The sequence below is a fragment of the Salvelinus fontinalis genome, chromosome 26 (genome assembly GCF_029448725.1).
Source record: "Salvelinus fontinalis isolate EN_2023a chromosome 26, ASM2944872v1, whole genome shotgun sequence".
Taxonomy (NCBI): domain Eukaryota; kingdom Metazoa; phylum Chordata; class Actinopteri; order Salmoniformes; family Salmonidae; genus Salvelinus; species Salvelinus fontinalis.
The window spans coordinates 43,175,759-43,193,361 of record NC_074690.1 but is presented as its reverse complement, the minus strand read 5'-3'; the positions used below and the strand labels follow the sequence as shown (position 1 = coordinate 43,193,361).

At 42.4% G+C, this 17,603-nt stretch overlaps 1 protein-coding gene across 3 annotated transcripts; it reads right to left on the bottom strand.

Moving 5' to 3' along the window:
- Nucleotides 1–3,202: 3,202 nt before the first annotated feature.
- On the bottom strand, nt 3,203–17,348 carry LOC129824394 (YTH domain-containing family protein 1-like). Of its 3 annotated transcripts, none has more exons than XM_055883994.1 (6): nt 16,879–17,348; nt 16,223–16,247; nt 13,769–13,866; nt 6,748–8,331; nt 6,379–6,426; nt 3,203–6,280 (listed from the first exon to the last, which is right to left on the bottom strand). In XM_055883994.1, exons 1-6 carry the CDS (start codon nt 16,903–16,905, stop codon nt 6,251–6,253), a joined length of 1,812 nt encoding a protein of 603 aa, XP_055739969.1. In that variant the 5' UTR covers nt 16,906–17,348; the 3' UTR covers nt 3,203–6,250. The 3 variants fall into 3 exon arrangements, with proteins under 3 accessions (XP_055739969.1, XP_055739970.1, XP_055739971.1); XM_055883995.1 differs by having other exon boundaries at nt 13,787–13,866; XM_055883996.1 differs by lacking the exon at nt 13,769–13,866.
- Nucleotides 17,349–17,603: the final 255 nt, after the last annotated feature.

Sequence of the window (17,603 nt, the reverse complement as noted above, 5' to 3'; positions counted from 1 at the left end):
TGACAACGATTCGAGCAACGCAAGACATTAGGCCTATCAAGATCACGTAGTAGGAATGTCTTAAAACAAATTGAGATTTCCTCAGTAGGTTAGTCTAACGATAGTCTATCAGGACCATGGAGAGCTCCCGCCAGGTTGCGTGGATGAATTTAGCAATAGAACGTTTACCATAGGTCTAGCCTAGGACTAACATGATTAAAAGGCTGATAAAAAGTCGTTCAGTTTTGGTATTTCAGTTAGGCCTATATAACATATATTGTAGCCTACCCTATGATCATGCTGGACAGCTAGGAGACTTACTTAGACCTAGCCTACTTAGTCCCGTCGCTGCCCAGGGAGCATACAGGCCGACGACTCCTCCTCTCAATCCCACTGTTCCGGGCGGTCTTCTCAACTCGTCCCACCCAATGGCGGATCTGAAAAGCAGGAGAAGCCTTGTTTAAATTCATTCACGTAGGCATAGACCTGTGCCTATATCATGCTGATGTTAGGCTACAATTCATTGGCCGCTTGAACCAGCGACTAAATAAACGTACATCGCGTGAAAACAGTGTTGATTTTAGCATGTAATCTTGTTGGGCCAACCCCGAAAAAATGCTGGGATGCATGCCAGCAAAGCCACTACACAACACTAAACAATACACGAATTGCACTATAACGGTGAAAAACGGTTCCCACAAACTGTTAGGGCCTACATAAATCTGCAGAGTCCCAACAGCAGTCACAACACCGTCCCACTGCTACACCTGTCTATTAAGCAGAGTCTGGCAGCGAAACAGTTCATTCAGCCTCATTTACTACCTTTAAAAAAAACATAGCTGATATTGCTGACTTGCTTAATAAACAAATGTGGTTTCTACTGACAATTGAGATTTACAAACTATGGCATAAGGGGACGACAAGCGGATAAGAGGCAAACCGTAATTTCGATTAACACACTTATGAGCGAGCTAGGACTGATGTAGTCAATATAACTATTTGTTCAGCACTTTTGAAATGTACAGTGACACAATTCAGAACATGGGCCATTCTTACAGTGTTCTTTCTGTACAGCAAGTCAGAACTGTAGGATAAATTTAAGGGGGCATATACACAGACAATGAAAGCTCTTACAATATTAGATTATTACATTTCTCTAAAACAGACTATATGCTACATGTCCACCATCAACTCAGAACAGTAGGTGAAATTAAGAGGTGAAAATTAACAACATTTTTAGGGTGAGGCACATGGGCAACTAACAGCTTACTACACAACATACACTATGTATTACTTTATTAGCTACAGTATACATATCTCCCTGGTATATTACATCATTTATGCAACAGCATGCAACACATTTTTGAACTCACCTTGTTGTGCTGTGCTCACTTGAACAGGAAGGTGGCGCGGTGGTCCTTCGTGGGCAAATTTTGTCATCAGAATTTCTCATCAAAGTCTGGCATTCTCTGGATTTATGGTGCTTTCAAGACAACTGGGAAGTTTAAAAAAAAGTTGAATCATGATGAGGTCAGTGATCTTCAAGTCGTAGCTCTAGAAAGAGGCTAGAGTTCCCGATTTACAATTCCGAGTTGGATGAAAGTTCAAAACGTATTTTCACAGTCTTAGCTCATTTTCCTGAGTTCTCAGTTGTCTTGAACTCGCTAAAGTCAGATTTTGCAGTAACGAGTTAACAGTTGTTTTGAGCGCAGCATAAATAATGCTTAATTGACAGCATGTTTATAATTTTAAACTAGGAAAATAGAGCCTTAATCTTAGATTTGGGACCACACAGCCACTCCACTGAATAGCAGGCTAATGAATGCTTTACAATGCTTGCAGTTAGCCACTGATTCCTTCCAAACCACTCATGGTCGAATTTGCGATTTCCAACTTGCTGTGTAATGTTGATGTCCAATGGCTGTTAACCACCGATACGTTTTATCTATAAATTATCTTCATTATTTCTCTTCACATGACAAGGATTAAAAAGGATTTGCCAGTAGATTGTCGACTTGATTTATGATGATGACTGCTAGCTAAGATTTTAAAAGTATGATGTTGACATGATCAGTCAAATCAAAGCTACTGTACATATAACGTGATTTGACGTAATTTTATCTGTGTCTAATGACCTTGAGCCTTCTTGGATATGCTCTTCTAATGTAGCTCTATTGCAGCACCCAAAGGGGCTATAGTTTTATTTTAGAGCTCTACGCTTGGCGGTGACGTAGTGTCCCCATGAGCGACAGAATACTGAACCAATCACGGCGCAACGCTCCATATTTTCTGCTGGCTTGCCTCACCACCACAGAAAATCACTGAGCTAGAAAGAAACACCTGCATTTTGGGGCTGCCTTACTCAAGAAAGCCAAAAAGACAACATATTTGCATGCAGCTTTAGTAACTCAATTATATATATATTTTTTTTTACATTGTTGACAAACTGATATGTGACACATATTAATGCCAAATAACACACAAAACAGGCAAGCCCCACCCCAAAACATTTTTTTTTGGCCCTGAATGAAAGGTCGCCACTGCGTGAATATACTTTAATCAGTCAATAAAATTTACTTGGGCTTGACCTGAGCTGTTTTCTGACTTATTTTATAGGTCTACTGATCTATTCAAAATAGCACATTAGTGTCCGTGGAAATGTAGGCCTACTGTCCCGGACAAGGGAGTTACTTACCATCACGTGTTCTGCATCAGGTTTGGGGTTCCATTTAATGTTCCAGTAAATTCAGAAAATACACTTTTTAATGCAGAAAAATACTATTCCAAATCCATGTCCAATTCAATGAGGAACATTTGGAATTTGGTTTACTTTCTGCATTAACTGGAATGGAAATGGAACTGACTCCCAACCCTGCTCCACATACATTTTCTCATTCAGTCTAGTCAAATTGTCTTCATATGGTTCTGCATCAGAATGTTATGAAGTAGACACCTCGATCATGGCATAGTTGTCCAACAAGAAAAAAAAACATGACTCAATATACTGGGAATTCTTGCCTGAAATAAAAATGCAATTCTAGGATGCCACTTAGGTCATTATAATGGCCAGTTGAAAATCATCACCCAGTTGATTTCAGTTCAATACAACACAGCTCTTGGACAGGCCCTTTCTGTAAAAAAAACAAAAAAACATTCACTCATGTTTTAAATGAAAAAGTCTCTCTCCAGAATTGTCAGCAGTAATGAGATGAAGACAAAGTGCTTGATGCTAAATATTTTTATTAAGGCTTGATTTCTTCTAAAGGAAAAAAATAAAAAATAAACGAGATTGGGTTTTAAAAACCTTACAGGTTACTCCCACTGATATAGCTATAGTGGTTTACTTGCAAGTCTATACGACGATAATTCCTTTGAATATTTTTTTTGATTTGATTTCATTATTCTGTAGTAGATATCATTTATTTTAAAACCACAAACATGGCCCTCTTACAGCAAATCATTTGACACGTGCGTGTAAGTCCTAAACAATTGGCATCACAACCATTCCATGCTTCTCGACCAAAAGAAAGGCAACAGTGATGCATGTCTATAGGGTAAAGTAGCTGTCTCCACTTGTCTTCTTTATCTATACTGGTGTGAAAGAGGACTGAAACACCATGCAAGGCATCCACCCATATGGCTTTAACACTGTGTTTTCACATTAGTGCAGATCAAGGAGAGGAAGGAAGTCACTTTAGACTCTCAAATGCATACTCCTAGCGTCCCCTCTAGTCATCTCCTTCTCAGAACCCATTGGATGAGAAAGCCATAGGTCCCGCCCCTCTGACCTTCTCCAACGGGTTTTGAAGAGGCAAAAAGAGGACGAGTATAAAATTGAGATTCTCCCTAAATCGAGATGCACCCAGGGTGTCCCCTGTATAAGGTCATAGGTCATGTCTCCAGTCATACGAGAATTATACACTACACTGGCCAGGCAACGGGGCAGCTACGCTACAGAGTACAGACAAAACCAACATCTGAGAAGGGACTGTGGTGACACAGACACAATCGAGCACCACACATCCAGCAAGTCGGGAACCGATCCACGCACATCGCAAGTTACACAACTTCATGAACACAAGAGACGAGTCCATGCTCGTGTACAGTGGAGCGACAGCATTCACATCCATGTCATTACTGTCATTTAGCACTCTGTCCTGTCCAAGTGTTCACAGACACGTGGCATAAAATGACAGAAAACATTGAAAAGCAGTAAGCACTACTCGAAGGATTGTATGGTGTTTAAAGCTGGAATCCGTAGCTCCTTCTGCGATATTAAAACAAATACATTACTTCAAAACAATGAACACGGTTCGTTTCCCCTCATACATCAATGCACATCCCTGCACCCGCGATAGTACGTACTCTTCTGGTCTATGATGATATATGTTATCAAGGTGCTGCTGGATGATTCAGTCCTTTCATACACAAAACAATAACAAATGCGGCGCGGTTTCACCTAATGCAGATTCCAGCTTTAAACCTGTTGACAGCCTGCATGATTACGCATTGTAGGCGATTAATTAGAGAGATATTTTCAATGTTCAACCCCCAATCAATCTCTTTCATATATTAATCAAATGACTCCATTCTAAAAGCACACACACACATTTTCGGCAACAAGGAAAAACACAGAAAGCATATTTCGTTCTTGTTTTTGTGTTTTTCTTACTCTTGATAGTAAATCAGTTACATTATTTGCAGGTTATACGTTGTAGGCGTTCTCCGTCACTATATGTTCCTAAGTTAAAGCTTAGCATTACAAAAGGAAATGATAGATTTCAGGGCTCGACAGTGTAACCATTTCAGCCGCATACGCCGCCTAAATATTTTACTGAGCGACCTGGAAATGTTATTTAGGAGCAACAGTGCACTTAGAAAGAAAACCCACCCAGATGATAGCTGTTGCAATGATACTTCCCTGTACCGCAGCGCCTGGGTGCCATGGAGAACTCACTGAGCGCGGATTCATGACCGTCACGCTTGCACCATTACAACAAAGAAAACGGCTTGTTATTTCAATCATTTTTTCATTGTGCTCCTAAATCATTTCTTTGTGTGCTCCTACATTTTTCAACTAAAAGCACACACGTGATCCTTGTAAAAGTCAGCGTAGAGCCCTGGATTTATAGCAAAACCACATTTTGAGAAGCAAAAAAAGTCAAACAAAACAAAGGATTAAGACAAAATGATGGCCAGCGGACAATTAACCGAAGTGATTTTCCCAAAAAGAGCAACAAACAATTCATTCATATGTAGCAGTTACGTCACATAATTAAAAAATCTTTTTAAAATGGTGAATGCTACATTTCTCTCAGACTGGCTTGAATACGTCAACAGAATCTCCCAATGATGAAACATACAAAACCGTCATTTATCAAAACAAACCAAAGTGGAGGGGTATGAGGGATGTAAAATTGTACAATTTTGGATTCAGATCGTGAGAGCTCCGTCATCCTGGAGGACACACATCAGTTACTTACTTCCCAGAGGCCTTTGCACTTACTCCTGTGAAATGTCCAGAGTCTGTGACTTCACACTATCCCTGATTTCTCCAGCACTGTCAGTTATTAAAGAGCAGTTCTTCTTACATGTCATCAATAACTAGAAAATAACATATTAAGGCTCCAGAAAAGCAGCTTTCTGAACTGAAAATTGTCAATAGTAAGCCAAAAAATATAGACTTTGTTGATCTTGAATGAAAAATAGATAAACCATTGAAGTCTTATTAATCGCACACAGTTCCAAGTCCGAAAATGTTGCCTTTGGGATCCTCCAACCCTGTTGGCACAGTTAAACCTCTGAAGCATGGCAACACCGCCCCCTAATGGACAAACAGGGGCAGGACACGGCAGTTCCTGATTGGAGAGAAATATAAAGTGGCAGACATTCTCTTCTCCTTGGTGCTGTCAAACCCTGATTGAATTTGAGCAAGAGAAGGGAGGAAGGGGGCAGGAAAGGTCAAAACCAACCCAGTCTGACGAGAAAGAGTACATGACGGAGAGAACGTAAAAATCTAAGTCAATCAGAACTAAAACAGTGCAGTGGTGGTGGCTAGGTAATACATTAAATCAGCTTGTTATCCCTGCACAAGAGGTGGGTGGGTGGTACCTGGAGCACAAAGCGCAAGTCTCAACGGCGGTGGCAGAAATTCACCAGGATTAAATATTTAAAAAATGACTTATTTTTTTCAAAATAAATTCTGAATTCTTCTGTCTTTGAAATCAAAAGTCCTAGTGTAAATGTGGATCAAGCCAAGGATAAATGTCTTCTACTGTTGTTTACTCCTGTTTTGGCACTCCTGTGGGGAGACAAGAGAAGGACATGAATAACATTAAATAACACTCCATTAAATAAACCACGAGTCACCAAAATGGATTCCAGTGAAGAGACAGGTACCTGATCCAGTCGAGACCGGTTCTGGATGGGTGCAGGTGGCTCAAAGACCTGACAGCAGGAGTAGAGGGAGAGAAGAAGAGGTGGCAGTCAAGCACACAGTTGCATAGATATAAAGTAACTTCTTCTGGACATCTATTGAAGGGATATGAGAGGCTCGAAACTGATCCTGATAAGCATACCATTTTCATATCCGCCAAGATGATGACAAATGACAAAACAATGTCAATGAATCAAATGTCTTTTACCAACAACAAAGGACAGCATTTGAAACAGGTAAAAATCAATATAACTTCATGGGAGGTTGTTTAGCATCCCTAAAGCCTAGGAGTGGATGGACTGAATTTAACCAGACCAGCGTATCTAACCCACCTTGCGCACCTCCTCCTCCTCCTCCTGCCTCTTCTCATAGTGGGAGAAGTCATCGAAGATGGAGGTGGTGTGCTTGTAACCCTTGATGATCTTCAGCACCTGCTTGGCCTTCTCCAGAGGCACTTCCTGGGTGTCCCGGGAGTTGGTCACCGGCTTGTTGTCGTTGTTCTCCAGGCGGATGTGGCGCAGCTGGCTGTTGGGCACGTCCTTCACAAACAGCCAGTCCACATCAAACTTACCCTTCCACTTGTCCTGCGCCCACACGCCAGCGCTAGTGCCGTAGTCCACGGGAGAGCGCATCTCTGCCACGCCGCAGAAGTGGCCACTGCCGTTGACGCTGAACAGCAGGTAGACGGGTCCCTTGAAGTTGAGGCCGCGGAAGGCCCCGTCCAGGCGCTTGTTGCCGTGCTCGGTGCTGCACCAGATGGAGTACTTGATGGAGCGGTGGATGTCGTCCTCAGAGTAGCTCTTGATGATGAACACGCGGCCGTTCTTCAGGTTCCACTCAAACTCCCTGGGGTTGTAGCTGTGGGCTGCACGCAGCTTCTCCAGCACCGGGTGGTTCTCTGCTCCACCGGGTACCATACTGGCAGGACCAAGGGGGGCACCGTTACCCCCGCCAACTACGGCAATCATACTGCCACCATCCATTCCGGCCCCTACCTGCCCGTAGCTGAAGTTACGGTTGCGTGGGGCAACCCAGCGGGTCTGGGGTGGTGGGGTTTGGTTCTGGTAGGGTTGAGGGGGCTGGTGCTGTAAGGCCATGGGCTGGATCTGCTGCTGCACCAGAGACTGGGGAGGGGGCTGCATGGGGTGACCAAGTGGCATGCTCATAGCCTGCTGCATGGGGGCTTGGGCCACTTTATTCACAGGCCCCTTGTTGTCCCAGGTGCCGATGTCCATGTTGTGTTTGATGGGCGGAGGGGGCAGGGCTCCCCCAGGGCTGGACATGCCTGGTGTCATCTTGGCCTTCAGCTGCTGGGGCTTGGCCGGCTTACTGGCAATGGCCGCCCATGAGGTGGGCTTGGGCAGGGGCATACCGATGGGCGTACCCCCGTTCCCCTGCGCCACCGCCGGCGGTCCACCAATCACAGAGCCCACAGCCTTGACCCCTGACCCCTGGCCTGTGATGTCACCACCGATTTTTAGGCCCACCATGCCCTGCTCCAGGCTGTTCATGCCTGGGGCCTTGTTGATGGTGTCGCTGTGGAAGCCTGTCTGGCTGTCAGGCACCAGGGTGCCCCCCAGGGAGCTGGGAGGGTAGCTATAGCTACCCCCGTATGAGCTCTGAGTCTGCTGGCCCTGGGAGCCACTGGTGCCCCAGGTGGAGAAGGTCGGGTTCTCAGGGAAAAAGTTAAAACGATGGGGGTAAATACTGTTCCCAAGCCCTCCAGGCTGGCCAAACATGGTGTCGGGCATAAAGTGGTGGTCTCCATTGCTCAAGGGTCCGTAGGGGGTGAGGTAAGGGATGGGAGGGTCTCCGCCGGTGGACCAAGGGGCCTCGTTGAGGGGGTAGGGGAAGCCGATGGAAGGGGCGTAGTAGCTGGACAGGTAGGGGTCAGTCATGGACTGGTAGTTGTTGCTCTGTGGAGGTAGAACAACGACATCAATAATCTAGGACAGTGATGTAAAAAATATGTTTCATTTTGTCTTTTGGTGTTTGCTTAACATTGTGCAACACTAATAAACAGCAGTTCACAAAACACTCGGCTAGTAAATGAAGAAAAAAATATAGGTCTGGGAATTGTCAGGGACCTCACGATACAATATCATTACGATGCTTAGGTGCACGTTCTATAATGTACTGCGATTCTATACTGTGATTTTATTGCGATTTGATGTTCCACACATACTGCTCACTATATGTCTGCTGCAGAGAGACAAGAGAGAGCAGGGGAAAATGAGTTTTGATCAGTTATTGAAATAAAAGTGATGAAAACATGTTGGCTCAACATTTAAAAAGACATAGAACAAGTTATAGGATGAAAAATACAGGAGTTATGGTGCAGGTACAGCTGAAAGATTATAGGGTCCCCTAGGAAACGCTTGTCAACACTTTGGTTCCTACCCTGTCACAATAAGTCCTCCCAGGCATGTTCATTCATTGTCATGCCAAACAACACTGTGTTTAAAGTGTCCACTATTATATTCTAACTATAGAATTATAATAAACGTTATATTTCCATGATTCCAACAGGTCACCCAAGTGTTTTGCTATGAATCACAAGTCAAATCGCAATTACCACATTTGGTTAAAAATAAGGCCTAGTATTTTTGCCCGTATCGTGGCAGTGTGGAAATGATCTCAAATGAGTGCAGGAAATGCAGGAAATTATTTTAGGTTGAAGTTGAACGGTATAAAACAAATCAGAATGAAGACCCGTTGAAATAATTTAGAATATATGTGTTGCCACCCAATGGTCACACACACTACTCATAAAGCAAACGTGTAATTGTATTATTCAAAAACATAAAATACTGTTATTACCGTCCAATTTTGTAAAAATACCGTGATAGGATATTTTTCTCATGTCGCCCAGCCCTACGTCATCATAATATGCAGTACTTGATACTGAACTTTCATCTACTATAAATATCCACCTAGAATCTCCACTCCACTGTGAAAACCAACTGTAAAATGTAGGCCTAGGCTGGAGCTGGGGCGATAAAACGAAAAATGACAGACACCTATATTGTCTTTCTGTTGTAGAAGTATTTTGCGCATGTCGTCATTTTGCGTATGTGGTACGTTCCTGTAGATTGTTCTAAAACCATTATTTGGTCCACAGAAATAGTCTATGCATTACGTTGATCCCTGTTATGAAAGTATTCGCATGTCCCGGTTTCGCTATCAGATGCTGTGTGAGAGAGCCACTCTCACTCCCTCTCCCCACTGTGCACACGGAGGAAGGAGAGATATATTCCGAGAAGCACGAGCATATGACCGTTGCTCAAAAAAGCAATTGCAGGATTTTTTTTCTTCTAACAGCTATTACTGCTGTTGTACTTACAGAGAGGAGTGTCACAGCTTTATGTGAGTAATTTATTTAGCATCTCTTAATATTGAGTTCATGCCACGACTTTACAAACGGAGTAGGCTGTAGTATGGTTTTGATACGCTCTCGGAGCACAGCGAGCCATTTGCAGTGAATAGGCCTACAATAAGTAGCCTACCCCTAGTTCTGGAAAGGTTTAGGACATTAGCATACATTTACTGATTGATTCATCAATTAGCTTACATGGCTATATAGCAACAATATCATATTTAGAGTTCCCACTTCCTCAGGTGGTGAATACTACACCGTGCCTTCAGAAAGTATCATATTTAGAGTTCCCACTTCCTCAGGTGGTGAATAACATACCGTGTCTTCAGAAAGTATCATATTTAGAGTTCCCACTTCCTCAGGTGGTGAATACTACACCGTGCCTTCAGAAAGTATCATATTTAGAGTTCCCACTTCCTCAGGTGGTGAATAATACACCGTGTCTTCAGAAAGTATCATATTTAGAGTTCCCACTTCCTCAGGTGGTGAATAACATACCGTGCCTTCAGAAAGTATCATATTTAGAGTTCCCACTTCCTCAGGTGGTGAATAACATACCGTGCCTTCAGAAAGTATCATATTTAGAGTTCCCACTTCCTCAGGTGGTGAATAACATACCGTGTCTTCAGCAAGTATCATATTTAGAGTTCCCACTTCCTCAGGTGGTGGATAATACACCGTGTCTTCAGAAAGTATTCACACCTCTTGACTTATTCCACTTTGTTACGTCTTATTCTAAATGGATTAAAATAATGATCTCAACCATATACAGAGCATTCGGAACGTATTCAGACCCCTTCACTTTTTCCACTTTGTTACGTTACAGCCTTATTCTAAATGGATTAAATACATTTTCCTAATCAATATACACACACAACACCCCATGACAAACATTTTATATAATTTACATAAGTATTCACACCACTGAGTCAACACACGTTACAGTCACCTTTGGCAGTGATTACAGCTGAGTCTGAGATGTCTCTAAACAGCTTTGCATACCTGGATTGTACAATATTTGCCCACTATTATTTAAAAAAATGATTCAAGCTCTGTCAAATTGGTTGTTAATCATTGCTACACAACCATTTAAGTCTTGCTATAGATTTTCATGCAGATTTAAGTAATCTTGGCCACTCAGGAACAATTACTGTCATCTTGTTAAGCAACTCCAGTGTATATTTGGCGTTGTGTTTTAGGTTATTGTCTTGCTGAAAGGTGAATTCATCTCCCAGTGTCTAGTGGAAAGCAGAATGAACCAGGTTTTCCTCTAGAATTTTGCCTGTTCTTCGCTCTATCCCATTTCTTCTTTATCCTGAAAAACGACCCAGTCCTTAACAATTACAAGCATACCCATAGCATGACCACTATGCTTGAAAATATGGAGAGTTGTACTCGCTAATGTGTTTTATTGGATTTGCCCCAAATTTGCGTTCAGGACAAAACATTTTGCTCTGCCACATTTTTTGCAGTATTACTTTAACGCTTTGTTACAAACAGGACACGTTTTTTTAATAAAAAAAAAAAAACATTCTCTATAGGCTTCCTTCTTTTACTCTGAGTAACTACAATGTCGTTGATCCATCCTCAGGTTTCTCCTATCACAGCCATTACACTCTGTAACTGTTTTAAAGTCACCATTAGCCTCATGGTGAAATCCCCGAGCGGTTTTCTTCCTTTCCGTCAACTGAGTTAGGAAGGACGTCTGTATCTTTGTAGTGACTGGGTGTATTGATACACCATCCAAAGTGTAATTAATAACTTCACCATGCTCAAAGGGATTTTCAAAGTCAGCTTCTTTTTTTTTCTTCTTCTTTTTTTTTTTCTTTTTTTTTTTAAACACATCTACCAATAGGTACCCTTCTTTGTGATGCCTTGGAAAACCTCCCTGGTCTTTGTGGTTGAATCTGTTTGAAATTCATTGCTTGACTGAGGGACCTTACAGATAATTGTAGGTGTGGGAGTACAGAGATGAGGTAGTCATTCAAAAATCTTGTTAAACACTTATATTGCACAAAGTGAGTAAATGCAACTTATGTGACTGAAGCACATTTCTACTCCTGAACTTATTTAGGCTTGACATAAGAAAGGGGTTGAATACTTAGAATCAAGACATTTTTTATTACATTTGAGAAAATAATTCTAAAGTACAACAAAAAAATGATCCACTTTGACATTATGGGGTACTGTGTTTAGGCCAGTGACAAAAAAAATCTAAATGTAATCCATTTTAAATTCAGGCTGCAACACAAACAGATGTGGAAAAAGTCAAGGAGTCATACTTTCTGAAGACACTGTACATAAGCCACCAGACACGCCACTTCACCCAAACCAGAAACACATTTAATGCGTCGCTCAGTTATGCATAGAAAGAACCATGTCATCATGGAATGGTCTGCCACCAGAGGTTACTCAGGAAAACTCATAAAAAAATACAAAAACTGTCACAAAAAAATATATTGTATCACAGCACCTCTCCTTTTTCTAAACACCTCATTTAACTGCACTGTATATTTAAAAAAATAAAAAATAATAATCTATTTGAAGTGTGTAAATAGTATTTTTGTTGTCTCTTGATGTCTTTCCAATATACCACTCGTATTTTTAAGAAGAAAAAAATAAACATTGTGAATTTAAAGTAATATCTAATGTTGTTCTTGTTTATAACTTTTCTGTACTTTGTCATGCATTTGTATATTTCATGCGGACACCAGGAAGAGTAGCTGCTGCATGTACAGTAGCTACTGGGGATCCTACTAAACTAAATTAGATCAGGGGTGTTCAAATCTTACCCTACGAGGTCCGGAGTACTGATGGTTTCTACCAGAGATGATTCATTATGCATCTTGACCAGATACTTTAGTGGCCGCTCTAACAATGAAAAGAAAGTTCTTCAAAAATGGATGGCAGTCGGGAGGAGGCAAGATCAGATGGGACCATTCCAGCCAATGAGATGGCAGATACGTGTGTGTCAAGAACAGGCAACCGTTTCCATTAGTTAACACAGCCACAAAGTCAAAATAGGCTATTTAGTAAAAATGTATGAAAACAAAAATTAACCTTAACTTAAGGTTAGACATAAGGTTAGCAGTGTGGTTCAGGTTAGGATTGAAATCACATTTGAAGAGAAATTGTAGAGTCAGGATTAACGACTTTGTGGCTGTGGTAACTAGTGATGACACCGATACAAAGTGCTTTTTCTCAAAGTTGACAGGATGTCACGTGTCCTACTTATACCAGTACACTCGTAACAACCTAATCATTACGAAACCATGATTCGATCATATAACCCATTCAACCAAATTCGACACTGACCTCCATACAAAAACACATCGCTTGGTGAACAACAGGCCACCTGCTGGAGACAAGATTTCTGGACCTGTTATCACTCATGTCACCTCTTCCTCTCTTTTTTTACCCGATAATAAATGCCTTGTCTCCCAGGTCTGAATCAGTCCCTGAGTAGAGGGAAAGAATTTTAAAAAGCACAGGATATGGCTTCGAGGGGTCATTTCTAGAAGGGATGCAGCTAAGGTCAAAGTGAGATCAAAAGTTGCACGTTCGAGTCAGGTGGGGGAGAATTTGTGCATTTTCCCTAATCGTTTTCCTAACCTTAACCTAATTCTCCTAACCTGCTGCGTAAGTTTTCCTAACATGCAACGGAAAGTCACTTTTGACATTAGCGCCATCCCATCCACCCATCCATCCCAACCGCATTGAGGTCGATTTGAATTTGAGGGGCCTTGCCTATGTTAGGGAAATGTGAAACCTTGATTCAAAGATTTAAGACCTTAAATAAAAGACCAACCCATCACTGAAAACGATGTATACAAATGGAGAGTAACTTCACTCTTACCAACTGCAGCTTCGACACAAAACACCGCCACGTAAATTCAAAGTCACAAAAATGCCGTGCAGATATTGAATAATAAGAAACGGGAAACATTATCCCATAAAAGACTGGTCAGCATTATCACCTGCGGCCAGTCACGCACCTGGGTTGATTGGCCAGTGAGGTACGGCTCAAAGTCATTGTCGTGGACAGTCTCCTTCTGATGCAGTGAACCGTTTTGCACTGAAACGACAACACACAGGAGTTAGAATTTTGGACAGAAAGAGTGAGCAAGGGTTCCCTTTCTCAACAATAACAGGTGAGTGGCACTGCACCGTCAGTTAGGCGAAGGTCATTTTGAAGTCTGCTTAGTGGTCAAGCCAGCCTTTCTTAACACTGTCACTCAGCTCAGACACCAGGGGGATAAGCATGCAGGCTACGCCAGCTCCCGCGGAATAGGATTTTAGAAGTGACGTCTTTATGTTGTTACTTATTGGTAATGCCGTCTTTGGCGTGCTTATCAATGCACAAGCAACTTTACCCACCCCGACATACATTGCATGAAGTTTAAAATGCATTGTAATTACTAAATGTGTAATATTTTCACGTCACAATTTTTCCCCACAAAAACATTTCATTAAATATTTAAATCAGTCGTCTTCCGCAAATGAAGGGGATGATAACTCAATCTTCGCTAGAGGGAAGGAATCTGATTTCACTGGCCCTCAACCTGCAGCACAGTCATTTCATTCAGGGGAGTTAGCCTTGAGTTAGTCCGCACTGGAGCAGGATAGTTCTGAAGGATTCGTTGCTATGGCTCTAGCTAGAAAGTTAGCCTCATTCATATGACTGAATATCCGAGCTGAACTCACTAGACCTAAGTTAACCTCGCTAACTCCTCAAACCTGCTTCGTAGGACACCTCTCTGGCCCTTGCTGAGAAACAAGTAGTAACCTGGAAGTGAATCAGGCTGTGACCTCAAGGCCCGTGCTGTGTGTCACTACCTGCCTGTTCTGCCAGCCTCTCAATGTCTAACACACAATTAAAGGCTAGTCACAACAACATAATCAACACCCGTCAACGTCACAGCAGTGAATAATCAGTGAGTCACTAAATGTGTGTGTGTGTGTGGGGGGATATGTTCTGCATAAATCCTCTCCTGTTGAAGTGTCCATGTCAAAGTCAACTCATCCAGAGGGTATTGAATTTTTTTCACTAACTCAGACCAAACAAATGATGCAAATGAGGTTTTTGACTATCCTTTATTTAGCTAACTGACATGCAAAAGGTACTAGACTAGCCAAACTACACTATATATAGACACAAGTAATTTTTTGGAGTGATGAGTCACGCCTCACCATCTGCCAGTCCAACAGACAAATCTGGGTTGGCGGATGCCAGGAGAGGTGACCTGTCCCAATGCACAGTGCCAACTGTAAAGTTTGGTGGTGGAGGAATAATGGTCTGGGGCTGTTTTCATGGTTCGGGCTAGGCCCCTTAGTTCCCGTGAAAGGGAAATTTTAATGCTACAGCATACAATGCCATTCTAGATGATTCTGTGCTTCAAACTTTCTGGCAACAGTTTGGGGAAGGTCTTTTCCTGTTTCAGCATGACAATAACCCTGTGTACAAAGCGAGGTCCATACAGAAAAGGTTTGTCTAGATCAGTGTGGAAGAACTTGACTGGCCTGCACAATGCCCCCGTGTACAAAGCGAGGTCCATACAGAAAAGGTTTGTCTAGATCAGTGTGGAAGAACTTGACTGGCCTACACAGAGCCCTGCCCTCAACCCTTTCGAACACCTTTGGGATGAATTGGAATGCTGATTACAAGCCAGGCCTAATCCCCCAACATCAGTGCCCGACCTCTTGTGGCTGAATGGAAGCAAGTCCCAGCAGCAATGTTTCAACATCTAGTGGAAAGCCTTCCCAGAAGAGTGAATGCTGTTATAGTAGCAAAGGGGGACCAACATATTAATTGCGATGATTTTGAAAGGAAATGTGCGACGAGCAGCTGTCCACATACTTTTGGTTGTGTTGGGCATCTCTAGATCGCGCCCTACACTGTCTAGATCAGATACATTTCACGTAGGGGGAAATCTGTAACTTGGTGCAGTTGACTAAAGATCATCTGTCACCTTATTTTTTATTTAACTAGGCAAGTCAGTTAAGAACAAATTCTTATTTACAATGACGGCCTACCCCGGCCAAACTAACGACGATGGGCCAATTGTGCGCCGCCCTATGGGACTCCCAATCACGGCCGGTTGTGGTACAGCATGGATTCAAACCAGGGTCTGTAGTGATGCCTCTAGCACTGAGATGCAGTGCCTTAGACCTTTGCGCCACTTGGAAGCCCTTATTTTAGGCTGTGTTTGTGGGAGAACCCTCTGAGGAAAGTGTTCTAAATGGACCCAAAGAGATTCTATATGAAACCCAACGGGATTCTTTAAAGCGTTCCCCGCAGGAACAGCCGAAGAAGCCTTTTAGGTTCTAGGTAGAATCTTTTTTTCTAAGATTATCTACATGGCTGTTTTTAATTCAGGTTAGAGATAGGCCTATTTGATTGAAAAGCCTATATGAAATGCAATGATTCTTACCTTTAGATGCTTGTCCCTTTGATCTCTGCATCATGCCCGGGGGAAACAAACATACATGTTAGGCTTTCAAAGGGAGCTTCACCAAACAAGGACTAGATAACTAATTAGCCAACTGATATGCTAACTTAACTAACGTTAGCTGACCAGTTAGCTAGCCATGATAAGGCTAACATTAGCTAGTTAAAAGTTGTGGCTATGGAACACTGTGGGAGAATCCCATCTGCTGGTTAGCTTTCCGGCTAAACGCATAGCCTAATATGACTAACTAGCTAGCGGTAGTTACGATCAAGCAACGTAAACGTTGCAAGATGGCTAGCTTCCTAGCTAGATATGGCTCGTTACATATTTAGCTAACTTCAAATGTTAACCAATGACCCATTTACATTTGACTTCATCAGGTTAGTTAACGCTAAACACCGTATTTCTTAACAAGTTAGCTAGCAAGCTAATGTTCACTAGCAAATAGCTTGCCTCAAAAACAATGTATCAACCTATGCAACTTGGCTTGCTTGACAACAAACTACCCGGCAAAATTTAAAGCGTTGGCTAGTTTAACGTTAGACATGAAATAAGTCTGGAACGTAAATAGCTAGCCAATGTTAGCTAGTTAACAGATTAGCTAGCTACCGCCGGGCGAGATGCATCGTCATGCCTACCTGAGGGTCAATGCTTGTGGCGGACATAATTCATCAAGTAAGTCCCTGGATTCGCACGGAGCCTAGCTGGTCACTATAATGTATCTGGGGCCCCGGGTTTCGATTGTTCTCAGCTCAGTTAACGTTAGCTAAAGTGTTTTTCCGCTACACGTAGTTAGCTATCCCCAGTTCAACTTCCACAGTTCAAGTCTCAGTCTTATAGGGTCCGAATGTCCAAAGGTAAACAAGTCCGGATATTATTTCCAGATCTCCACAGAATGTTGTTATTGGATCCGGTACAATACTTGTCCACAGTTGAATCTTTAGCGTCTTTTTTTTGTTTCACTCCAGAGATCCCTCAGTTAGCGACAGGCCCTGTACACTTCCCCCAATGGCTGCTCCATCCGGGTTCTAGACAGGGCACTACGTCAGCGACACCGGTTTCTTGAGAGGGGGTGGCGGTGAACCACCGCTGCGAGGTTAGAATGAATTTAATACCATTGACAAATTCCTATTTTTATTCGATGGGGTTTAACGGTGGTTGGCATCCAATGTTATTGGTGCATTACCGCCACCAGCTGGACGGCGTGTAGAATAAGAAACAACCAAAACAATTATGTTAAAGGGGGAACACGACATCACACAAAATAAAACACGTCAACAAAAAAAAAAATAGTCCACTCCAAAATACATCCCTACACAGGCTCAGGGGCCTGTGATGGGGCTACATTCACCAACAGAATTTC